The sequence below is a fragment of the Leuciscus leuciscus genome (genome assembly GCF_965113295.1).
Source record: "Leuciscus leuciscus genome assembly, chromosome: 7".
In the NCBI taxonomy this organism is placed as follows: Eukaryota; Metazoa; Chordata; class Actinopteri; order Cypriniformes; family Leuciscidae; genus Leuciscus; species Leuciscus leuciscus.
The window spans coordinates 35,161,156-35,188,592 of NC_138731.1; the positions used below are offsets into that span (position 1 = coordinate 35,161,156).

Here is a 27,437-nt window from a genome sequence, read left to right on the forward strand (position 1 = left end):
GTTTTCTGCTGAGTATTTATCAGGTGTGGGAATGTCACACAGAACAAAAGACTAGTAGCTGAGCAATCTGCATCAGAAGAACCTTCCTATTCTTCTGTCTCTAGAGGCTAAATCTGGCAGCTGGACTGAGTATCCAGGAACAAGTGTGGTTTTAAATGCCTGAAAATAGTTGAATCTAAAAATTCAAGACACAGGGTTGAAATTATAATTGTGATAATATTTTCCAGACATTACAGTAGTGATAAACATCATTTTTGTCAGGAAAGTCAAACTATGAATTCATGGCCCTACCATACACTTGCAAGTGTTTTTTGCTAGTTTCGGCCCGACGCAGTTATCATTTTCACGTCCTGCGCCACGTTGTTTATATAGTAAATGTATTTGCACCTATTTGTGCGCCCATGGTCTGCGCTGGTCTGTAAACGAGGAGTATTCAGGCGCATTGTTGGCGCGTTGCTATTTTGAGGCAACTGAAATAGACTGCGCTATTGACCAACAAAAACCTTGGTCTAAAGTCAATGACGCAATATTTTTTTGGTATTTAAAGGGCATGTTAGTAATATGCGCCTATAGGCAGTCGCACAATGCACTTACACTCTGCTTATTACACACACAGGGATGCGCAGCAGCACACAAACTAGCCAAATATAAAAAATTAAAGGATTATAATGTAAAAGATTAATATTATATACATACGGATATGGTAGAATCCGTTTTGTCCCGTAGATGGTCTGCTTGCTCGCTTTAACCTCATGCACGAGCAGATCTGTTTGCGCTCTGGAGACGCGTCCAGTCTTTCCGCTGGCAAATTCAGCCATGTAAATAGCAGTTCACCATTGCGTGAGCGCAACTGGCTTTTAAAGGGAATGGGAGATGAGACTCTGATTGATTTATTGCACGTTACGCCCAAAACACACCCATTACTTATTAAGAGAATAGGGAAAACCCTTTTAGACCATGCGCCAGGCACGCCAACCACTTTCCCCGTCATTAAAGTAGCAAAAGTGGATTCGGACACGCCCTAAACGCACTTGCGCTGTGAGCTTTATACCATGATCGTTAAAATAGGGCCCTCAATGTTAATTAAATATTTTACATACTTTATGTTTGAAAGAAATTGTGTTGTCCACCTTTAATAGATTTAAAATAAATTTTGTCGAATGTTCTGCAATAGCATCTTTTTAAAAACACAAATCAGACACTGCAGATGACGGTGGCAGATTCAGTCAAAAACAGCCACACTGTGCTGGTGTGTGATGGAGTAATGAAGCAAAATACCATGCTAATGAAAGAGGCCAGGGAACCTCAGCTCTTCTTTGTTGGTTTACTGAGGTCATTTGAAACTTTACTTAGTTATAGCCTGTTATAGTGTTTGACTCACTCACTTTGTCCTGTTTGGCTCGCAGGATTTCCGGAAACTGCTGAAAAAAGAGGAGCGGCCCATCCTCATGATGTTTTACGCCCCATGTGAGTCAGCCCTGTTTGTAATCTTCCACCACTAGAAACTTCATATGATGCAAACTGTGTGCAATCATGCAAGATGTGCCAAATTCTAGCAAAACAGAACTTGTAAAGTGTGATTGAGTGTGCCTGAATCAATGCAGGTTGTGAATGTGGTCGTGGTCTCATTAAGATGTCCAGCATTCATCAAACCATTAGCAAGAGTTTAACTTCCAAAGACTCATCTTGATTCCTTGTGTAGTGCTCAGAGGAACCCAAAAGCTCATTACTGCAATAGTTAAGTATTGTAGACGAGGAATGAGCTGAAATCATTATTTAGACCAGGGAACGACAACTGGCGGCCCGCCAGCAATATTTTCTGGCCCGCCGGATTATTTTGGAAGTCCTAAATGCTGCACAAAACTCGGGATTACATTTTAAAGTATAACTGTGCGTTCACACCGGACGCGAATAGCGCGTCAAATTCGCGCCTGCCGCGTCTAGTTATACGCTTCACCACTTTGTGTCCATTCGCGCGTCAAAAGACGGTAGCGGTCAGAACTCTAGTGTAGGCTACTTTTTTTTCTCTGCTGACAGTACAATGTTAAAATAGCCTAATATTTATATTGACACGAACACAATTTTTGTATAGCATTTATTATAGGCTACTTAATCTCATTCTTGCCGTTAGAGACATTTGAATGTGAGATTATGGAAACGAGATCTAAATTTTGCGGAACCGTCAGGTCGGGAAATAAAGCGGGTGAACACCGAGTGTATTTTAAGCGGTTGCTGAATAGAACCTTGTGGGAGCGGGACAGAAAAAAAAACAGTCCCGCGCAGAACTCCTTAAACCTTAGGTGTGTATGTGTGTGTCCCGAATAAATAATAATACAAAAAAAAGGAATAAAGTTCAAAAGTCGGACTGTAAGCGAATGAGTATGATTGCTATTCACACCTTTATTAAAATGGCTGTAATCTGTTACCACAATAGTACTTGATCTGTTTAAAATGATTTCCTTGATATATGCCTAAGGTGTTAAATTAAAAATCAAAATTAAAATTTGTCTAATCCAGTAATACATTTTTTCTATTTTTGATCTGAGCACAATCAGAAAATCAGAAAACCCATTGTTATTCGTTTTTTCATTTTAGTTCAGGAAATAAATAATGGAAAAACAAGTCGTTTTTCATCTTTTTATTTTTGGTTTTAATTTGAAAAAACTATTGAACGAATGATCCACGGACGGTGACGGACCCATCATATTCCGCGATTATAGGCCTATATAAAAGTATTTAATTTGTATCCATACTCTGTGTAGCTGGCCCGTCATCTACTGGCTAAAAAAAATATTGGCCCGCGGCCAAAGTTACTTGCCGACCCCTGATTTAGACTGACATAAAAAAAATTCCCTCCAAGAATCCAGACAGTATCCATTGAAAAGTGCTTCTTAAAGGGATAGTTCACTTTGAAATAAAATTTTGGTATGTTTTAGCTTACCTCAAGGGCATCCAAGATGTAGGTGTCTTTTTTTTCCGCAGTAGTTTCAATTTTGATATTTTTAGGTCAAACCGTTCTTGTCTGTCAGTCATATAATGCAGGTCGATGGTCACTTGTCTCAAACAGCATGCACAGAGTCCAAATTAAAACAATTCCCCATCGTTCAAATTAAACAATTCCCCATCGTAAGTACACATTGATGGCCTAAGACACGAAACGAGCGGTTTGTGTGAGAAAATGAACAGTATTTATATTGTTTTTACCTCTTGTACACAGCCACGTCCAAGTGATCTGAGAGCGCGGGCGGGTATAGATATATACACTAGATGTCGCCTTGGCTACTTTTTCGTTCCAATGAACTGCCGTAGCCAAGGCGACTCTGTGCATGCTCTTTGAGATAATGACCATAGACCTGCATTATATGACTGACAGACAAGAACGGTTTGACCTAAAAATATCAAAATTGAAACTACTGCGGAAAAAAAAGACACCTACATCTTGGATGCCCTTGAGGTAAGCTAAAACATACCAAAATTTAATTTCAAAGTGAACTATCCCTTTAAGGTTATATTTAACTTGTAGCCATAAGGTGAATTAGATCATCACTATTACTATTACTCATAAATAAATTTAGGGAATAAATTTTACTTGCAGTTTGGGGTCAGTATTTTTTATTAATAATTGTATTCAGTAAGAATGTAATAAATTGGTCAAAAGTTGCAGTTAAAACATTTACACTATTACGGAAGACTTCTTATTTTATATTCATAAAAGCCTGAAACTAATTTAACGGTCGCCACACAAATATTAAGCAGCACAATATTTTTCAACATTGATAATAATGTTTCTTGAGCACCAAATCTGCATAGTAGAAATTGAAAAGTTCTTTTCAAGTTTAATAGTATTTTACAATATTACTGTTTTTACTGTGTTCTTGATTATATAAATGCTGTATTGATGATCATAAGAGGTTTCTTTCAAAACCATTACAGTATCTTACCAACTCCACTCAGATTTTGGCAACGGTTTAAGTTGGTCACACGGATTTGGCATTTTGACCAGATGGAAAGCTGCTTGGTTTAAAAGTGATGGTAACACTTTAGTTTAGCGTCCAATTCTCACCATTAACTAGTTGCTTATTAGCATGTATATTATTAGGATATTAGCTGTTTATTAGTACTTATAAAGCACATATTAATGCCTCATTCTGCGTCCATAATCTACATCCCTTAATAAGCAATATTTAGAAGTTTATTTAGGCAAAAGTCATAATAGTGAGAATTGGACCCTAATCCTAAAGTGTGACCAAAGGGATTTATACATTTCAACACTATTGACAATAGACTTTTTTTTGCCAATGAAATTTCAGCTAAAATGTCACAAATGTGACCACACCTTAACCTCTAACATCTCTTCTACATTTAGGGTGTGGTGTATGTAAAAGGATGCAGCCCATTTTCCAGCAAACAGCCACTGAGACAAAAGGAAAATATGTAAGTACAGTAGCATGTTAGAATCATGGCATTTTGATTACTCTGCTTTCTTTTTGTTTCTTTCCCCCCCCCTTTTTTTTCCCCCCTTTTTTTTTTTTTTGCTAGACTGTATCTCAACCAAAATTATTATTATTACTTTACCATATCTGGTACAGTTGTTGAATCACTTAACAGGTGGATGTTTTGTGAAACCATTGATGTCCCTTTTTGACAGAACGTTTAGTTCCCCCTCATTAGAGCAAGAGGCAATTTTGCTTAAAAGCCCTTCTGCTGATTTCATAGTACAGTTATAAGATGTACTTCCTGCTGTTGAAGTCTATGGTGAAGTATGGATTATATGCCAACTCAGCTCAATATCTCTATGTGCACTGCCGGGAGACTCAAAGTACACTTCACCACACATTTTTCTCTCTCAGTCCTTCCCTTTTTTTATTTCCCTCTGTCTTTCTCCCCATCTCACATCACAGAATGTACACAGAAGCACAAACATAGATGGTTGAACATTCATTCAATCTCAAATTGTCCAAAGTGAAACGTTTTTAAAGGAGACTCCACTGTGAATGTCAAAGCTGGAATGTTGTCAACGTGGAAGCTTGCGCAAGTCAAGAGAACATTTGTTAGTATCGTGCAGCTGAAGGTTCTTATGGTCCTTTCTAAAAAGGTTCTTATGTTCCTTTTATTCAATGGTAAACTGAAAAAGGATAATTTATTTATTACTATTATGTTAACAATAAGGTTTAATTTGTTAACATTACTTAATACATTAGGTATCATGAAAAAAATTAACAATGTTTGTACAGCAATTATTAATCTAGTTTAATTTTTAACATTTCAACTTTCATGTACTATAATTAGTATAAGTATTATGAACATTAATTAACAAGAAACAGAATATGATCATGAACCTGCATGAATAAATTCTATAAAAGTTCATTCTTTGTTTATAATACCTCATGCATTAACTAACATTAACAAATTGAACTTTATTGTAAGGCCTTACTTATTGTAAGGTGTTACTAATATATATATATATACACATAATTATTTTTCCCCAGATACGGAGAGATATAAGCAGTATTAATTTCTCTAACCCCGGACTGATGAGTTAGCACTAGAAAATAAGCTGCTCGTTTAGAGATTTAGATAATGAATGGGTAGCTTCCTGGTATGGACGCGATGTGTAGATTTGCTGTCTCCTGTGTTTCTGAGTTTCCACGTGCACGTGTCGAGAAGCTGATAGCGCTGCAGAAACATTGATGGATTTGGGAAGTAATCGCTGGTCAGCAGAGTTTGTCTGCATATTTTTCATTGGCCTGACGGATGCAAACGAGGCACCGGAGACGATTTGTGACACTCTGGGATAATATGCATTTATTTTAGAATTCATTATCAAGCATGGCCTGTCATAACAGTGCACTTTGTTTCAAATTAGGGCACAAGCTATATTTTTTCAACTTAGCAATGTGACACGCCATAGAATTGAATGAGTTTTTTTTATGTTTTGATGCATTCAAACACAAAGTAAATTGAGTCTGTAGTGACTTAAAGTACATTTTCAACCCAAAATGGGTTGAAATTGTTTTCGGGATGCGATTAGCATGTCAGGTCAAGCCTGCAATGTCATGAAAGAGTTGGATATTTACTGCGTGCCACTTCACTGCATGCCATCTCTATCGACAAGCTTTCTGCGTACACTGATGTGGCCATTCATCTTCATTTTCCTGTGTTTGAGGTGCTAGACAGGGATTGTTTGTTTGGAGGCTAATTCATTGCTTTGGTGTAGGTGTTGGCTGGGATGAACGTGCACCCGGCGGAGTTTGACGGGCTCAAACAGGAGTTCAGCGTCAAGGGCTACCCAACCTTCTGCTACTTTGAGTAAGTTTGATTCTTCGTAAAAACCTCTAAACACAAACAATGTCACCAATTGAACTAAATCAAATGGACTAATTTGCCAAATATTAGAGCTGAGTGAAATAGCTATAAAGGATATTGTTTATATTTTTCAGCCTTTTCATGTTACAGTATATATCTCTATTTATATATTTGCTATGCAATGGCTTAAATGGATTTGTATTATTATTTTGGTAGCACTTTATTTTACAGTCCTTTTCCCCATGTACATACTATGTACTTATTATAGTAATTACAATAACTCAGTAATAACTAGGTACTAACCCTGATCCTACCCTTAAAACTAACCTTAACCAATGTAGTTACCTTATATCACCCAGTACTTTCTTAGGCAAATACACTGTAATGCACATACTGTCAAATAAAGTGGCAACCATTATTTCAACCAAACAGTCATTGTTGTCAAGTAAATTAAATGTCCTTCCTATTTTGTGGAATTAAATAATGTAACTTAAATGTAAGAAACCTAATGGCCAAAAAAAAAATCATTCAAGTTTATGGTGCAAGCAAAATCATTGTAAGTATTTTTTAAGTATTTGATATATATCAACCAGCCCTACCCATAATACTTTTTTTCTTTTTTCTTAAACCAGTTCTGCATTATTATAACACTAGTGTTATAGGGTTATACATTTGTGATGCATTTGGTCTGAAGGAGCCTGGGAAAGATGGATCAGAATGGTACTTTTTCTACAGTCCAATTAAGGGCCACTGGCTTCGTCTCATACACAACAAATGTTTTGAAAGGATTTTTGGAGACGTCAGTGCTTTTCACCAGTTCCTTCATTTTCCAAAGGCCCAAGTTCATGAAATGCCAGCATCAAAACTGTCTACTTGGAGTGTTACTTTTAAATGTGGTAAATCAACGGTTTTTATTGTTTTAATTTTGTTACTGACAAAAATACTGTTAAATAATGGTGAAAGAAAGAGGAAAGTCCAAAATAAAGATTTCTCATGAAACTTTCATTAAGTTATACTGTTCATCTATCAAAAGTTCCAAAAATACATAAAATATGGTAATTCTAGTAAATATTTGTTGAAGTATTTTAAACATATAGTTGAACAACATGTTCTTAACTGATACACAATGTAGCATTGCGGGAGTAGAGAAGCGAAATGCATTATTTGAAAAATTACTCGTTTCTTCCATAAAATAATCTTTGCATAATGCATATTAAATTCCAAAGGTTACAATGAATTCATTTCTAAGACATTTTTGGGGCGGCTTTTTATATGTAGCATGCTAGAACTAATAGCCCCAGCAAAAGGGATGATTTATGATTTTAAATGAATCAGAGAATGTTAATGTGTATTCTCTGCATGAGGCAATTTGTCCAGAGTCTTTTTCATGTATATTTATACTCGCGGCTGCAGCTGTGTGCATTTAGCTTCTGTTTAGTGCTCCTTCATTATACAGCTGTTTTAATTACTAGAAGGTAATTAAACACGATCTTTCGCGTAAATGACAGATCCTTGTGCCCACACCTCCCCACCTCATCACTGCTCTTTCGAATCAGTTGATATTTCAGTAATGCATTATATGTCTGTGATCACCGATCAAAGTGAGCATATTTTATTTTATTTTATTTTATTTTATTTTATTTTATTTTATTTTATTTTATTTTATTTTATTTTATTTTATTTTATTTTATTTTATTTTATTTTATTTTATTTTATTTTATTTTATTTTATTTTATTTTATTTTATTTTATTTTATTTTATTTTATTTTAGGTTTTGAGTTCCCTTGGAATTTGAAAATGGAAGGCAAAAATGTTTTTCTCAGACTCCAGATTTAGCCTGACACTAAAGTGATAATTCCGTTTGATGGACATGGGTTTTCCACTTTATTATTATATTTCTTTGTTTGGGTTGTCACAGCGCTTGTGGATCCTACCTGATTAGTGACAGTTACAAATGGCAGTCCACTGCCGGCGTCTCCGCTAAGCTCTCACTCGCTGCAGATTATTCTGAGTCACGGAACGGGAGCAGATGATGGCAGACAAAACTTGAGTTTCTGATGTTTGAAGCATTCTTCCACATTCAAGAGCATTTTTGTATACATCCATGATCTGCTTGTGCTTGTATGGATTAGTAAGAGCACAAAGGCTGCTTGCTGAGCTCTTTGATTATGCTAAGAGCCCTGGGCCAAATGGCTTAATTAGCTTTGAGTCAAACGCTCGTTTAAAATGTTTATTTTGGATGGCAAAAAGCGAGCAGCGGTCTTGGATGCCTTGCGTCTTTTTTGTGTGGGTACAAATATCCTACGCTGTCTAGTGCAATTTATGTTAAGAAAATAAGTGCTAATAAATATTGACTTCTCCCATTTAGTGTGTCCTTTTTTTGAAAGAAGGCAAGATTTGAACTATGTTTTCTTTTTTGTAAATCAATGCTAACAGCTTTAAACAAACTTTTCTGTTTTACAAACTTTTGGCCATGTTTTTATACAGACAGTAGAGAGAGGACAGGAAATAATGAGATCGTGATAGGACACGATCGGCCTGGATTGATCTGGAGTCTCATGCAATCACTGTGGCATGGGCATGTTTACTAATCACTAAGCCACGGCTCTGACCTATTTTACAAACTATTTTCATGCTCATGATGAAATTATTTGTTTTTGTTTGGATTTCCTCAGCCAGTTTATGATTAATCATAAAGATATATTCTGTCTTTTTTTTGTTCTTTTTCCAAAAAGGAAGGGGAAATTCTTGCATCACTATGAGAATTACGGAGCCACCTCCAAAGACATCGCTGATTGGTTGAAAAAGTGAGTCAATAAATCATCTACATGTTTTTTTCAGCTTTCAACAAGCACACACACCCTCTCTTCATTCATTCTAACACCCTTTACTATCTTAAAAGCTGTAAAGAATCACCATGTTTTGAAGAGGTGTGACATCTCGGACTTCTGCCCACGGTCTCCACCATTATCCAGGGAGTGTTTTACAGGAACTGTGGTGTGAAAGAAATGATGTGCACTGTAAAACACTGGACGGAAACAGTCCTCTGTGCCTCCTAACAGAGATGTGATGAGGCTTTAAGCTCTCTGCAGTGTCTTAACCAACTATCAAACTGACAGAGTGACAGCCTATGTACACATCACGTGAATTGAGTGCTATAACAAGACACATTAATAGTTTGTTAGTAGCCTTGTATTTTTATTGCTGTGTAGTCTGGTCCACTTATTCCAGTCAATAACTTCCCAATTGGACTGTTTGATCAATATGTCACAAGACCAACCACAGCTTGTTTTGTATTTTTTTGTAGTTTAATGGCAGAAATTCTGATTTTGAAATTAAACCAGTGTGGAAAGAATTCTGGTTTGCGAATACACAGCAGTTCAAAAGAGTAATGACAATTCAACTTTGCCATCACAGGAATAAATTACATTTTCAAATATATTAAAATAGAGAACAGTTTTTTAAATTTGTAATAATATTTCACAATATTTCTTTTTACTGTATTTTTTATCAAATAAATGCAGCCTGGCTGAGCATAAGATACTTCTTTTGAAAACAAATTATTGCCAACCCTAAGCTGAACAGTAGTATTTCAAAGATTTGATGCCACTAACCAGGCAAAAAAATCCAGTGATTGGTTGTTCCTCAAAAAATATCACTGTAGCAAACCGGCACATTATAAACACAAGTATATGAACACAATAAAAGTTGCTAACCAATTTGTTTGGAACTAGTGTTTTCAGTCAGCTCTTACCATTTTTGTGTGCTGTATACCCATGAGACAGTCAGAGTAGGGACTGTGGGTGGTCTATAGTTTGTGAGAAACAGAAAATCATTATTGCAATCTCATAAACTATATGATAGCTGCAGTTGATTGACTAATACAAGTGCATGTTAAGAGATTCCAATTGTGCCTTCCTGCTCTCAAAACACTTGCAGATGTCCCTGGCTTGTCTTGTAGAATTAAATTTGAATGAAATAAAGTAGGGGTGGTGGGCGATCTTCCCAAAAAATAAAGTTATGATCCTATAACACACAATCACCATCCATGATCTGAATCACAATCTTCCCAATGTTGAGATGTACTATAGAGAATATCCAGACTGGAACAAGCCTATGGATTTATCTCTTTGTGCAATTTAAAACACAACATTGAATTAAAGAATCAGTTGTCAAAATGTTCACCACGCATGAAAGACACATGATAGACACACATGATATAATTTGGCCAATCAGCACAGCCATCTAGTAGGCAGTCATTGTTGTCGTTTTAACATTATTATGAGGACATGAAAGATTGCGATCTCCACGATTCGCTTGAAAAGTAGATAGTGGACGTCTTCAAGATCGATCACGATATAAAATCGTCAGATCGCCCACCCCTAAAGTAAAGTAAAACCTCTAGGAAACCCAACCATTCAGTGTACTTAATTTTGAATGAAGAAAAGGGAAAACATTAGCAAACCCTACCATTTAGAGTTTTCTAGTGTTTGTCTCTGGCAAAGCTGCCTCCTGGCTAGTCTTTGTTCAGCCGATGTACTTCTAGGAGCCAAGCTTTTGACTCTTTGCGCTTTACGAGGGAATCATTTGGACTGTTCTTGTATGGGCACAGGGCCCATCAGGAGACCGATGTGAATTGCAGGCTCAGACTAGCTCTCTTCAGTCATGTGGGTGTGACCGTTCCCCACCAGATGTAGTGTACTGATGTGTACTCGCAGTGTCCAACTTAGAGCTTAGGTGACTCTCATTAGTCATTTGGAGAGTTTTGAGCCATGAAGCTGAGTCATTAAGTTCATAGGCTTTGAGACAACAAAAACATATTGACTAATGGAAATTATTTTAACTACTTGTGTTTATGTTGCATAGCCCTCAACCTCCACAGCCTAAAACTCCAGAGGTGCCCTGGTCAGAGTCCAGCTCAGCGGTCTTCCATCTGACAGATGATTCTTTTGATACATTCCTGCAGGAGCATCCTTCAGCCTTGGTCATGTTCTACGCTCCCTGTGAGTATTAACAACACGGCTGTTGCTGGTCATGGTGACTGATTTTTACAAGTATCATCTTTATTGTTCCTGGAAGAATATACTGTATCTATCAACCAATATGATTTTAGGGTTCGGTTAAGGGCTGGGCTTGGGGCTTGAATGACATTCAAATTTAGGGGTAGTTAAAGGGATAGTGCACTTAAAAATTCAAATTGTCACTTATGTCATTCCAAACCCATACGAATTCCTTAATTCCTTCAACTTGATCAATTAAAGCCAGTGACATTCACCTTTTTTGAGCTCTACGAGAGAAAGAAAATCCTACAGGGTTGTAACAACATGAGGGTGTGTAAATGATGACATAATTTTCATTTTTTGGTGAACTATCCCCACTTGTTAGAATTATGTTGGCAAGAAAGTTGTCAAAATTCACTGAACTACCATGTTTTTTTTTGTGGAAATGTTATTATAACAACACCCTAATGTTTCGCACACATTCTAAGGTAGAACCATAGTACTATTTGAAGTACATTGGAGTGTCATGTAAAATCATTGTACAGTACATGGATATTTTACAGTATGAGGATCATTACCAGTCATTTTTCTAGTCTAATTAGGAGTTCAAAGAGAGACAAAAAAATGTTTTTTTATATTGGTTGAACTTGAATTGCACTTGTGTGCTGTTGATGTTTTTGTCTATCAATTTTATTCTCAGATGAATCTGCCAAACACAGATTTGTTTATATGAGCATGTTGGTAGTACTTCAGTTTCTTGGGTGATTGCTTTTATAGTGATTGTAGGAAGATGGCTCTCAGGTTTCATACATTTTTGATTAAACACCTCTGATAGAACATATTCATTTCCTGTATCCTACCAATCTGCCACTGATCCTATAGTATACACAAACTCTCTCTCCGCATGAATACATGGAGAAGGTACGGAATGACTCGTTTACGTTCTCATCAGCTAGACCAAATGCAATATCCTTGTTTAGACACAAACCTCTGTTCACATGCACGCAGTTATCATCATGCCAATGAAAACATCAGTTTGTCCTCTCGACACACATAATCGACACTGCTGAGTTAGGTGGGGGAAAAAATTACCCTTTCTCTGCATCAGATTAACTATGAGAAGCAATGCATACTGAACCCCTTTAGTGTGCAAATTCCGTGTATCACTTCTATTAATAAATTTTTTTTTTTAACATTTAAATTGACACTGACATTTAAAATCAGTGACCAGATTTTTTTCATATTCCCATAGTGTAAATAAATGCATAATAAATCCAAGCTTGACGTAGTGAGCTCTGGTTTACGTTTACTGGAAAGGCTGTTATGATGATGTAACAGGTGGAGAATTGGAAAGGAATATCTTTAAATACTTGGAAGGGAAATATAATTTATTTCCAGATGATTCTGATCATTTCATGTTGTAGTCTTTTATGGATATTGAGTTGCTGCTGTTTTCATGCCAATTATGCATGACAGCCCTGTTGGAAGAAAAAAAACAGCTTAAACCGGCCTAAGATGGTTTGTTGGTGTTTAGCTGGTCTTCCAGTTTGACCAAAACCTCTTTAAAACAATCAAAGCAGGCCAGGCATCAAACCACCTCTGGCTAATCATTTATAGCAGGGTTTTCTAAATGTTTTAATGTGTAAACACTACCTTTCGTAACTTTAGATTGTATTTATTTACACTGGGAATATTAACTTTTTTTGTTTAAAACAGTTCCTATGTTCACGAGGCTGCATTTATTTGTAAAATACAGTTACTGTAAAACAGTAATAATGTGAAATATTATTACAATTTAAAATAACTTTTCTATTGTAATGTTAATATTTTAAATATTTTAAAATGCAATTTAATCCTATGATGGCAAAGCTGAATTTTCAGCAGCCATTACTCAGTGTCACATGATCCTTCAGAAATCATTCTGATATGCTGATTTGACGCTTAAGTAACATTTTCTTGTTGACAAAACAGCTTAATATTTTTGTGGAAACTGTGATGCATGTTTTTCAGGATTCATTGATGAAGAGAACATTCAAAATCTTTTGTATTGATATAAAAATCTTTACTGTTGCTTTTGATCAATTTAATGTATCCTTGCTGAATAAAAGTATTAATTTCCTTCAAAAAATCTTACTGACCCCAAACTTTTGAACTGTAACTTACATTTGTTTACTTTGTTCAACAAAATCTTTCGCAGAACTACATGCTTGTTTGTTTAGTTTTCATACTGTTAAAAACTAATGCTGTCAATAGAATAAAAATTACAATTAATGTCATAATTTGTGATCAATCTAGAAAGCAGAGTGAAGTAGTAATATTATAAAGTCTGATGAATGTAAAAAATCATTATGCTAGTGCACATTAACTTCGGCCCTACTGTATACATTTTGTAAAAACATTTTTGCTTCTCAAACTTTTTTTGGTTACATGCTAATGTTAAAATTATTCACGTTTAGATTTTCTTCCTTGTAATGGTTTTTAGGGTGTGGCCACTGTAAGAAGATGAAGCCAGAGTATGATGAAGCTGCTGAGATCCTCAACAAAGACCCAGATGTGAGTTTCTTATTACTAATTCTCTGACATGGAGATTGTATATTTGCTTGTTGTAAAATTCATACATCCTTAGACTTTGCAAGAGAGAACATAGAGACAGGATAGCACCTGTGTACTTAATGAAATGGTTCTAGATGTTTCATTTCTGCTTTGAGGCATTCCTCGTAAAAAGTCTGTGTCCAATTGACTTGATTGGAAAAAGCCAATTGTAATTTCCCATCATCCTAGACAATTTAATAACACCCTGTGGCAAATCCCAAAATAATGTTTTACTCGACTTCAACAAACTTTCGATTCAAAATGTCTGTCCTTCCATGATATGGTGTTTTTTTTTTAAGCTTTAAAGTTACAACATGAGACAATTACAGTTCACAAACATCTCTGGCAATGTTGTGCGAATGGTGTGTTTCTCATTTTCCAGGGCTGTCCGCTGCTCTGGCGCTGGCTCTGCTCTCTAGTCCACAGTTGCAGGCCAATTGCAGTCACCAGAGCCTTCTAGTTGGAGTATTTATCTCATTTTCCATTTCCTCTGTGCCGTCCCTCTAACCTTCAGCTTGGAGCTACTCAGAGTGATGCTCTTCCCAGAGTTCAATAACACCACGTTATGCATTATCTAATGCATGCTCTAGTCCTCACATCTTCTCCCTTGAGAGAGCTGAAGTCATTTATTTTTCTCATTCCTTTTGCTCTCGGCCATACACACAGTTTAAAGAGAGAGTCCACGTGTCAAAAATATTTTGAATTTGCATTTCGCTGAGAGTTTGGAATAAGGGTGTTTAAATGTGCATATATGACTGGGTTGCGAACATGACATTTTGCAAGTGGATGGTGGAGAAATTGAAGCGGCCGTGCTTATCTCTCAAGTGTGTTGTTGAAATGCAGTGCCGTTGCTTTAATGAGATGTGTTTGTGTATTGGTTGTAAAGCAGTTTGGTTTGAATACACTTCTAATTGGCTCACGGATCTGATAGCTGTCCATAGATTATTTGGCCCCTACAGGGTTGGTGCCTCAACTCAAACACAAATTCTTTGTTTGTGATAATGTCTCAGGCTCTCATTATAGATTTAAGGTATCCCACTGACAGATGTTTGCAAATAGAGGCAGTTAATTAAGTTTAAGCTGAGGAAACCTTCATAATGACAATCCATTCTGCATCTATATAATGGTGGGAATAAAGCTGTGCCAAGATGTGCTTGTTGTCTCCACAACTTCAATAAATTGATTGCTTTTAAACTAGGGGTGTAAATGCATAAATCTGTCTATACATTAGGCCTTTGTGCAAATATAATTTTCTGCAATTTGTTGGGTATATTTATGCAACAGTGTTCTTTGTATCCCTCTTGCAGAAAAAAATATCAGATATGATATTTCTCGAAATTTTTGTTGTTGTTTTTAAATCACATGAATTAACATGTTAACTTTTAACATTCCCTAACATTTTAAACCAGTTCGATATAAAGACAGATATAGTCTATCTGTAGATATACAGAAAGTGGTTTTAAAATGTAACATTTTAACTTAAATTTTAGATAATTGATGACTGTATTCTCAATCTCCTCTTCTGAGCTTTTGAAATTGTTGAATAATTATGCATCTCATCTACTCCACCTACAGGAGGTCCCTTCAACCACAGAACACAATCAGTATTAAAATGACAGCTTGCTCTGTTCCCAAATTATGTAGCCTCATGATTTTAATTGAGTTGTGCGTAGACATTTGAAACTTAATGAGTTCCATAATTGCTGGAAAGTTTCTAGAGAGTGATTTGGATTAAAAATGAGTATCTCTAAATTGCGTGGCACCTCGAGCACTTTGAAAAAGATCAGTTTGCATAGGCTTTTTTTTATTTAACAAATGGACCAACAATGTCCAACATGTAGGATCTATGTTTTTTTATGATCTTTATGTATTTTGATTAATCAGCTGTCAGATAACATAATAGTGTTGTTTTTAAGCTGAAACTCAGTAAACAGTACTTTTCTCTCTTTATACATCTATATGGTTTTAGAGCCCAGGTGCATTGGCGGCAGTGGATGCCACCATTCACAAGTCCATCGGAGAGCGGTTTAAAATCTCAGGCTTCCCCACTGTGAAGTACTTTGAAAAGGGCGAGGAGAAGTACACGCTTCCTCAACTTCGGAGCAAAGACAAGATCATCGAGTGGCTGCAGAAGTGAGTTAACGGTCTTTTCCACTTTGCGGTTCCATGGTTTACTGACCATCAGCATGAGAAATTAAATTAAATGTATTTATTATTATTTTCATCTCTCTCTCGCTACTGTCCCTATATTAGAGTGTAAAAAATGCCTTGAAGAGGTGCTGTTTTTGCAGTGCATCTCTGTAGAGCCGTTAATGTGCAAACCAAATAAAACACAATGGCTGTTTTTGACTGTGGATGTAGTTATGTTGGTGGATTGAGGTCTGCATTGGTAAATGCTTGTTTTTGCTTTCATTTATTTCTTCACACTTTGTAGTTTATTTATTATGGAGGTGGATTTAGTGCTCAACTAAGATCATGTACAGGTGAGGCATAAATTGCATTTCGTAGAGTTGCTCTTACCCTCTACAATCTCTTAACTCTATAAATAGTCAGGAAGGTCTGTTATAAATACTAAAAATGTGTCCAAGCACCCACTTTGTGGTTTTGTTTTATATGTTAAAGTGGTAGCTGAATGTTACCTAGTTAAAACTAGTGCTAGAGTCGGCGCCAATGGCCTCGTGGTCAGTGCGCCGACATGTAGTGCCTTTGCGCTCAGGCGGCCCGAGTTCGAGTTCCGGCTCATGGACCTTTCCCGATCCCATCCCCCGTCTCTCTCCCACCTCGTTTCCTGTCATCTCTCTACTGTCCTGTCACAATAAAAGGAAAATCACCAACAAAAAACAAACAATATAAAACAAGTGCTAGACTTTTGGGGAAAAAAGTGAATCTTTTCAGTGAGACGTTGCAGAATTGTTTGAATTGGCCACACACATTTGACCTGGATGTTTTTCACGCATTACTGAACTTCGCACTAAGTGGGCCACGTAACTGACAGGGGTTCAGTCAATGGGAACATGCTCTCAAAAACACACACTGACTGATTCTAAAGAGCGGCCTGGATGTGGGATGTGAGCTGGGAGCCTGAGAATTTACTTTACACTGCTACCTCCCTTGACTTTTTGGGATGTTCAACGGAGCTTGACTTCAATCAATCACTGCTAAACTGACCTCTCAGTGGAAGAGCTTGCTCTTGCTGTGATCCTGGAGCAGTCCTGCTGTGCGGGCATCAACTTTGAGTTGAAGTGCATGACTGTGCCATCTCACAGGTCCCAGAACGCCAGGGCCAAGCCTGTTGTCAGTCTAATGGCATTACTGCAGACTTGTAGACATGCAATATGGTAATATCATGGAACATGTGAAGTCAGGAGAGTCCAAGTTTAGATTTTCTTTAGTCCTGAAGTGCATTTACGTTTAATTTTTTATTGAGTGACATGCAAATACAGGGCTCCTGACTGCAGCCATTTTTTGTCACAGTGCCAAAATTTTTTGCAACTTTATGTGCAGGAGCAACCTGCAAATTTGGATTTCTTTTTATTTCATGTTGAAAAACGAGTAGGGAGCGAGCGAATCCTCGGTGTGTCTCGCTGTCTAACGTCACAGATCAGTCAAAAATGGCGACTCAAACCATTGGCCCTGTCCCAAATGGCACACTTCATATGCACTTACAGCCTTTTGGACTTAGAATGCCTGCCGTGTGCGCGTGATCGTGAAGTCCACGAGAACGTAGGATGTCCCATTTGTCATTTTAGGTTTCAGAAGGGTGCTCGCACGCGCCCCCTTTGTGGTCAATATGCATTGGTGCAAACTCTGCAGCAGACTTCTTCCCAGCAGCCAAAGAGCCATTACGTCATGAAAGTGCGGACTCGTAGGAAGGCCGCGAGTGTTTAGGGTGTCATTTGGGACAGGGCATTTTTTTCACCAAAGCTAGGCCCTCTACAGCAACAAATTGCAGAGAAGGAAAAATCAAATGACAAGTCAGAAGAAGAAATAAAAGGCAAGACAACTATTTTTCTGACAGGGATGTCTGAGGTAGTTTACATGGCTTAGATATTGCAAAAACACCAACACCATCAACTGTATCTTCTGCTCTCGGTGTGGTCTAAAACACACAGGGAAAACCAAGTTTTCTTAGGCAACCGGTACCGCAGTTTAAACATGACACACAAGAGCAGCTTGAAGCATAAAATATGCCGAGACAGATACATTAATGAAACTGCATCGCCACTTCCCGCAGCATTTCACAGACAGGAAGCTAACATTCAGTCAGCAGATGATAGTCAAATTTTACACAGCGTATTTCATAGCTAAGGAGGAATTACCATTCACTGAATTCAGTGACAAATTGAGATGTTAAAAAAGAATGGCGTAAAATTGAATCCTGCATACAGCAACGACACAGCATGCGCAGATTTGCTCAAACAGAAGACCCATGAGAAGATTAAGGACGCCACTTATCTCTCATTCATGATCAACATGACCAATGGTGACCACATGCTTTGTTTGCATCTATGGATGTACATTTGTTAAGCTTTGGTTCTCGTACTGTAATGATATCCCTGTGAACTTAAAATAAAACGGCACATTGTAATTTCTGTCAGTTAAGTCTATTTATTACCAAAGCATTTGTCAGCAAATACAGTTAAAATGGGGGAAAGGTTGATTTAAGGTGTGCCCCTGAATGTTCTGCTTGTACAGTGCTCCTAGTAAAATGCCCTCAAAAAGTATATCATCATTGCTGTAAATAACTACAATGATAATCACAAAAACACACTACCGTTCGAAGGTTTGGGGTCAGTAAGATGTAATTAATGTTTTTAAAAGAAGTCTCTTATGTTCACTAAAGCTGCATTTATTCTAATATGCTGATTTTTCTCATCAAGAAACATTTTTTATTATTATTAGCAGTGTTGTACTGCTTAATATTTTTGAGGAAACCGTGATTGTTTGATCAATATAGAAAGTTCAAAAGAATGGAAAACGTCAATGTATCAATTTGAAAGTCTTTACAATCACTTTTGATCAATTTAATTAATCTATGCTGAATAAAAGTATTCATTTCTTTTAAATAAATCTAACCCCAAACGGGTCATGTATATGTAGTGTAAAAAATACACTCTTTAGGGCCCAAGCAGATGGTGCGAGGACCCTCTTGGAATTGCTCCAATTATTCATTATTATAATTTTTGGAAACTTTATTTTACAGTGTCCTTGTTACACATGTTACATGTAGTTACTATAGTAATAACTATAAATTATGCATAATTACATGCAACTAACCCTAAACTAAACCCTCATCCTAACCCTTGCCCTATACTAAGTACATGAAGTTACTTATTATTACTCAGTACTAATAAGTCTAAGTACAGTGTAACACAGACACCTTTAATTAAAGTGTAACCTAATTATTTAATGTAATTCTGTGGCATAAGTGTCTAAATGCTTTTGGAGCCATTCAGTTTCGCTAAATTCACAGCTGTAAGTCTAAGTACATCAGCTTTTCATTCAGTATATTAAATTGATAATACCAATTTGTATAGTTATTATATAATGACCCAACTTGGCTGTGAGTATTATAGTTTCAGAGATCTCAGCCTTAAAGCTTACCTATTAAATCACAGGCTATCTCTCTCTCTCTCTCTCTCTCTCTCTCTCTCTCTCTCTCTCTCTCTCTCTCTCTCTCTCTCTCTCAGTCCCCAGGCCCCACCTCCTCCAGAGAAGTCGTGGGAGGAGATGCCGTCCAGCGTGAGCCACCTGGGAGCCGAGGATTTCAGGGAATCTCTGAAAAAGAAGAAACACGCCTTGGTCATGTTCTATGCTCCATGTAAGCCTTCTGTTTTTCTCAAAAATACCGCAGCTGTAGTTTCTGTCTCTCAGCACGTATCCAGCCTTCTTCTAAACCTTTTAAAATTATGGAACAGTATTTTGTTGCATCCTCCTAAAACATCATGTGTGACGGCAATTATATGGAGCACTGAAATGTGCAGGTGGCGTAACATCTGCCAAATGACACCATAGTTTCCTGCATATAATATTTTACAATGTTTAAAATATTCACAATAGGCCATACTGTAACAGTTTGAAATGATGTTTTCATCTCTGTACATTTCTGATAATATATATATATTCACATATGGCAAAAAACCATGGAAATGGAGATGAATTATTATTTATGAAGGCGAACACAGTTTAATGCAATTCATTTCAATTCATTTAAGTTATATAGAGCTTTTTACATATTACATAGTTCCATAGCAGCTTTACAAAGAATAGTGCCTTACAAAAAACCCTCAATAAACAAGAAAATGGTGACCATGGCAAGGAAAAAGGGCATAGAAAGAAATGAAAACGCCCCAATTTTCATTACTGTAAATGCAAATAATTTTTTACCATTAAAAAGTGCAACTACCTATAATAGTATTTATATAATATTTTAAGGCAGTTGCAATATGTCAAGACTGAAGCTTATTGCTCTTTTATATTGTACATCTGTGACAAAAAGCACCAGATTGTAGCCAATTTGTTGTAACACTTTTCCAATTTGCGTAGATGCTACAATACATTTCAAACTGTTTAGAAATCTGGCCAACCAGATCGTCAGGTTGGCACTAGCTTAAGAGCTGTGATGAGCAACAACAGCCAATGAAATTGTAAGAGGAAGGCTAGACATCGGGAAGCAGGAGCCAAAAACAAAACATCAAACTGCTGCCCACGTCTCCCACAATACTGTCTCCTCCTTATTGGCATTCGGCTCACTTTCTTCTTTGTCTTCCTTCATGTTGTTTGTTGACATGTTGTCAAGAATTGTAGTGTTGCTATGTTGAGTTTTTGTGTAAACAAATCTCAAGATCACAGCAATAGTCAGGGAGACTGGTCTTGTAATTTGATGCACGTTTTCTGCTGTTTGTGGTGTGAAGTTTGCTCCAAGATGACATAAAGCAAGAAACTGTCACTGAATTTGCATGCTAGAATACTACTCGTATCTTTCTATGACAGAAATAGTAAATGTAGTATGCTAGCATGTGGTTCCGAATTCAGCATTTGTGCAGGTCATTCTGTTTTGTAGTGTACTTGGCCATAATAATTTCTATACTTGATAATATACATCTAAATGCATTACGGCAATGAAAATTGAAGGGGAAATGTGCTTAATTTGTCATGAAAATAATGTCAGAATATTAAAAAAAAAACGTTTTACACACAATACTTGTTTACTTGATCAATTTAAATTATCTGTGTTCTTTAATTTGAATGTCGTCAGTAGATCACGCGCAGAACTTTCCACTCCCATCAATGCTTTTATAGGATTGCATTTTCATGCTAATTTGCCCTGTTTAGTAAATCCGGCCCTTAGTGTTTAGCCATTTTGGCTTTTGTCGTCGTCTTTTTTTTTTTTTTTTTTTGCCCAGGAGTGTATATACATCTGACTCGATTCTTTTGTACTGGCTTTGCGTCAGTCATTGGACTTTTTTCATTCTGTGCAGCATCAGTATTGGTTGTACACACGTTTGAGAACACAATTTCAAATTAATATGCCATTTTTGTTATCATAACTGAGGCGTGTAACATAATTGCAGTGTGTATTCAATGAACAATGGCATAATTATTTAACATTAGACTGTATTGTGTCATTCTCTGCATCTACTGAACTCTGTCTCACTGGGTCCTTTAATTACAGCTTTTTTTAGAAGTGTAATACAACCAAAAAGAATAAAAGTAGCTTTTGTATTGGGTATTGAAGAATGTTAATCAAAACTGATTAGGAGCACAAATTGAATAGTGAATCGTGCCGATTAAAAACCGAGCTATGCAGAGCTTTACTGAATGATTCCATCAGTGTTGTTTTGTCCTGGTGAACGTGCCATTTGATGAACACGATAGTGGGCAGCCTGGATTGCTATAGAAGCAACTTTCTAGTTAATGATAGGGCAGGTCTTTGCATTTGTACACACTGAAGGTTTAAATATCACCTGGCGACCCTGATAACAGTGGTAACACTTCGAAGCGAGCATGATAGTTGAAATGAGATGTTCTTATCAGAGGGTATCAAGCAGACTCAAGGGCTTTAGTTCTCCACTTCCAGTATGTCAGATGTCAATGTCAAGTCAGCACATAATTTCTAGGGAGTAAAAGTTTCAGTGCACTGGAATTATTTTGACAATTGGACCGCCCTAGAAATAGTTCCCAGGGCAGTGCACTTACTACTGAACTAGTCGATTGAAACGCTCCCAAAATTTCTTCTTGCATATGATGAAAAATGATTATGCTCTGTTATTTTAAGTACAGCTTCTGCCCACGCTTTGAGTTCTTGATTAGCGTATCTATCTGGGCACTGAGTCAGACTCGCATCGACCTTGCATGAGTCTGGAGGCCTGCCCAGCCTTTCTTCTCCTCATATAATGGCAACATGAGCCAAAAGTGGAGGTACGCAACTTTATGCTCCATTATTTATAATGACCCTTGTGTGTCTGAAATTAGATGCCTTGTTCCTCACACAAATAGACCTTTGTTTGCTGCCCTGCAAATTATGACCGTGCCATTAACTACCATTTAAAAGTCACCATTTTTCCAAAGTGAACTTAAATAACTTTCATTTAAAAACGTAAAATGGCACAAATGTGTGCAAACAAGATTGCGTGACAACCTAAACTAGCACAGTAAATGAGACGGTTTTTAGCTTTAGGCAGCTGTTTATTGATGGAAGTTGTTTGTTCTAAACATGTAGCACAAAATGCCATGCATAATTCATAATAAAACCGTCAGCTTCAAAACCACCTTGCAAGAACATGATGGAAATTAAAGTTTAGGAGTTATGAGAGTAGAAACTCTTGCCTGTTCTTTAGTAAGTTTGATTGACATGCATTGCCTCGGGAAAGCCACCGTTGTGCCTATGAGAATAATAAAGCAACTTTCGAAATGCTATTAAGATTAATTTAGTCATTTTAACCTGCTACACACAGGTGCATTTGTTTGGCTTAAGTTAGTCATGCGAGTAATGTCTTTATTTTTAAAGAATTCAGTCATTTTCTTCTGTTCTTTCGCTTTAGTACTCATCTCTATTTGCTGGGATATATCACCTCTTGCTGTTTGTTCTCTGCATTATGAGGTGAGACAGCTCGATGAATACTTATATCTTACTGTTTCCCCCAGGGTGTCCACACTGCAAGAATGCCGTCCCTCATTTCACCACAGCGGCCGAGCTGTTCAAAGAGGACCGCAAGGTGAGGCTCAGCGCCATTAAGGAGATTTCCAGACACTAAATAACAAACGCTTTAAAATGACTTCCAGGTTCTGTCAAGCGCAATCAGGTTCTCTCTTTCTCATTCAGACAGCCTTCACACATCCCAGAATTTAATCTCTTTTCATCTCCAGAACATTCTCAAGGACTTCAATGTCAGAGTCCCTTTGCTGTCTGATGCAGTCGACCTTCAAACCTCACTCATTATACTTGTAGTTTTTCCTCTGTTGATATCTGTATTGTAGTGTGTGGAAGATTATGCTGTTTTAGCCATGTCTTGTCAGTTTAAACATTTTAAACGACTTAGCTTCTTCTACCCTTGCATGTTTAAAGGGGTCGGTGTCTGTGGTATTGTGGGGGAATTGTATTTGGACATTTTAGCCCAATATAAATTGGAAAAAAGTGGTAGCACTTTATTTTACTGTAACAAGTACATAGTAATAATAATAATTAATAATAATTCATTACATTTATATAGCGCTTTTCTCAGCACTCAAAGCGCTTTACATAGAAGGGGGAATCTCCTCAACCACCACCAATGTGCAGCATCCACTTGGATGATGCGACGGCAGCCATATTGCGCCAGAACGCCCACCACACACCAGCTTACTGGTGGAGAGGAGACAGAGTGATGAAGCCAATCAGTATATGGGGATGATTAGGAGGCCATGATGGACAGAGGCCAAGGGGCAAATTTGGCCAGGATGCCGGGGTTACACCCCTACTCTTTCGAAAGACATCCTGGTATTTTTAATGACCACAGAGAGTCAGGACCTCGGTTTAACGTCTCATCCGAAGGACTGTAAAATAAAGTCCTGTTCCTCATACTATGTACTTGCTATAGTAGTTACAATAACTAGGTACTAACCATGAACCAACCCCTAAACCTAACCATAAACCACGTAGTTATCTTGTATTACCTAGTCCTTCATTAGGGAAGTACACTGTAAGTACATACTGTAAAATAAAGTGCAATCAAAAAAAGTGAAATGACGTGAAGGCCAAGTATGGTAATGCATACTTGGAATTTGTCCTCTGCATTTAACACATCCAAGTTGGTGCACACACATTAGGAGCAGAGTGTAGTGAACACACTGACACACACGGCAAACCATGGACACACACACCCGAAGCAGTGGGCAGCCATTGATTGGGTGTATAGGTGCTTTACTCAAGGGCACCTCAATCATTTCCTGCCAGTGTTGAGAACCAAACCCGCAACCTTCGTACTATTATTCTTGCATTATTTGTTAACAGTTGAATATAAATGAACAGATAATGTACATTAACATCATGTAGTGAAGAAGCTAACATGAAATGACAATGAACAACATTTCTACAGCATCTGGCTTTTTAATGTTTATTTATAAATATACACTACCGTTCAAAAGTTTGGGGTCGGTAAGATTTTCTTTATGTTATTAAAGTCTCTATGCTTATCAAGGCTGCATTTATTTGGTCCCGAGTACAGTAAAACAGTAATACTGTGAAATATTATTACAATATAAAATATTGAAATATATTTTAAAATGTAATTTATTCCTGTGATGGCAAAGCTAAATTTTCAGCATCATTACTGCAGTCTTCAGTGTCACATGATCCTTCAGAAATCATTCTAATATGCTGATTTAGTACTCAAGAGAAAAATCTTATTATTCTCAATATTGAAAACAGTTGTTCTGCTTAATATTTTTTTGGAAACCATGATACATTTTTCTTTGATGTATTTGGTGATTAGAAAGTTCAAAAGAACAACATTTATTTGAAATACAAATATTTAGTACTATTATAAATGTCTTTACTATCACTTTTTGATCAATGTAATGCCGCCTTGCTGCATAAAACTATTAATTTCTTTAAAAAGAATCCTACAGACCTAAAACTTTTGAAAAGTAGTGTATATATGTACCTATTGCATAAACTAATGTTAATTAATTAAACCTGTAAAATTGTAAAGTGTTAACCCATTATTATTATTATTTTGGCTTTATTTCACCATTCCCCTCTCACATGCATGACGTGCTCAGGCTTTGGCTATGATCTGTGGCATTTTGTCACGGACTAGGTAAGGGCTGACAAGCTTGTGTGCTTGGCATTACTTTTAAATTCACACATTGCATTCACTTTGAGTGTTTCAACTTTTCCACGCTTCAGACAAGTAACACTCCATCATAGATGTCTATGCACTGACTTTTCAGCATTCTCTAAATCTTTCCTCTTTCTCCCGAAACTTCTTTGAAAGTAGCTGGCTCTCTTTTGAATCTTCAGGGGCCTGTAAAACATTTCCCTGGCTTCTTTAACTACAGACATTTATCATTGGCAATAAGACAGTGATGTTGAATTGTTGTTCTCAAATGTCTATAATTCATCAGGCACAACGTCAGTCCTCTTCAATTTCCCTATAGCTCTTAAGTTTGCGCATAATCGTTATTCAGATGAACTGCAGTTGGAAATTCACTTTGCCAAGATTCAAATGGAGCCAATTTTGAGCTGACGCCCCTCTAGATATTATTAAAAACAGATATTGTTTGTCTGAAGAATAAAAGCTTGGTTCATGAAGCTCCATCTGCTGGTTTTTCCAAAACAGTGAGCCACTTCACATCATTTAAGGCGAGACACGGCAGGCAAAAACATAGATTTTTCATGCAGTGGTCAGTTTTGAGATTTTGGGCTAGTTTACTCCTTCAATATGTGTTCTTTCAAGCTGCTATCAAGAAAATATACATTAAGATGTTTATTTTATTACATTTTGTTTACTTGCGGCAGTAAGTTTCTCCCGAATTTACCAAGAAGTTAGCATCCCAACGTGACATGCCGAGTTCCATCTGTTTACTGAAGTCTGTCATGACCGGTATCGTTGTAAAGCTCTGAGTCTCTCTGAGTGTCCTGCACAACGCTATGTAACCCAAATATGGGCATTTCCTTTCTATCAGTAACCAATCGTGAATGTCCAAAGGGGGATTTAAAGCTAATGTCGAAATCTCATTCAGTGCTATTTAAAACTTTAAATGCCGTTTTCTCAAAATGAGTTTTTTGTCATTCTCCAGTACAAACATCTCAGCCTATGTAGCACCTATGTACACCAAACTTTCCAGTTATACACTTAGCAGTATTCTGAAGATATTTTCAGAGGGATTTGTTAATAAAACATTCCTGGCCTGATTTATGTGACATTTTAATTAAAAAAATATGGCGAAAATCGATTTTTTTTAAGGCTGTGGACAGTATACTTAGATTTCCTAGGTAATGAAAGCATATATCCTGAAATTTTGTGTGTAAACAAAATGAAAAAATTATTTTGCACCTGGCTTTATTATATGTTCAGATCTATCTACCGAAAATATATGCAAAATCGTGCATATTTAATTAGATAAGGCCTAATTTGCATAATTAAACATACAGATTTAAAAAACTTGTAATTCATTTTTTTATATACTTGTGTAAGTAATCAACTGAGGAGGTTTCATGGTGATATCTATTATTTAAAAATTTCACCCTATTCACCTGTTGTGTCTCGCCTTAAAATACAGTCAAGGTTATTTTCCCACATGCATAAACCTGTGCTTTTGTCTGTCAGTCAAGAGGCATATTAGACCACATGAGCATCAGAGCATTACATTATTTACACATTTTATCTCAGGGCTGTTGAATGCTGGATTCTAAATAACGAACATTCAAATCATGCTGTTATTTTTTTATGTAAAAACAAATCTAAACAAGTGAACCAAAACCTACAAAGACACTGACCATGCAAACAAATAATACAATAACAAACAATAGTATAAAAATGACATTTTACATTTTTCCTTCTAAATTACCTTTATTATCTATGGAAAGCATTCTTTCTTTTTCTTTCTTTCTCTCTCTCTTTCTCTCTTTGCACGTGTACACTGTGCAAACACACACTTGCACATAGATGAAAACATACACACGCTCAGAAATGAGTCGTCAGTGCTGCCCTGTGATCAACTTTTTCATTGAAATAGTTAGCAAACGATGAAAAAAATGACATTTCGCGATAGCAAGGTAGTAACGTAGCTGTTCTTGAAGCAAATAAACTTACAGCTGGACTATTAGTAGAAATGCTGCTGACGAACATTAAAGTCACACGCTTAATCTCTTTCTCATTCTCTCTCTCTATCTCATACCTGCATTAGTCTGCATATCAGTGGCTCAAGCCTTTGTTACTAGCTCTAAAATAAAAATGTTTAATTAGTAACAGAAGCTTGGGATGAGATGCATAAGAAATTGGTTCTACACTCGAGCACATTTAAAGGACGGAAACCAGACAAATGTCTTTAAAA

General features: G+C 36.8%; 1 protein-coding gene across 1 annotated transcript in view; it reads left to right on the plus strand.

The window, feature by feature from the left end:
• Window positions 1–27,437, plus strand: part of pdia5 (protein disulfide isomerase family A, member 5) — a 60,593-nt gene that overhangs the window by 22,912 nt on the left and 10,244 nt on the right. Inside the window, exons 7-15 of the mRNA XM_082175947.1 lie at window positions 1,407–1,467; window positions 4,367–4,434; window positions 6,218–6,309; window positions 9,042–9,113; window positions 11,173–11,309; window positions 13,789–13,859; window positions 15,868–16,031; window positions 19,589–19,719; window positions 23,046–23,116. Coding sequence (XP_082032073.1) covers window positions 1,407–1,467; window positions 4,367–4,434; window positions 6,218–6,309; window positions 9,042–9,113; window positions 11,173–11,309; window positions 13,789–13,859; window positions 15,868–16,031; window positions 19,589–19,719; window positions 23,046–23,116 — 867 coding nt within the window. The remainder of the gene's footprint in view (window positions 1–1,406; window positions 1,468–4,366; window positions 4,435–6,217; window positions 6,310–9,041; window positions 9,114–11,172; window positions 11,310–13,788; window positions 13,860–15,867; window positions 16,032–19,588; window positions 19,720–23,045; window positions 23,117–27,437) is intronic.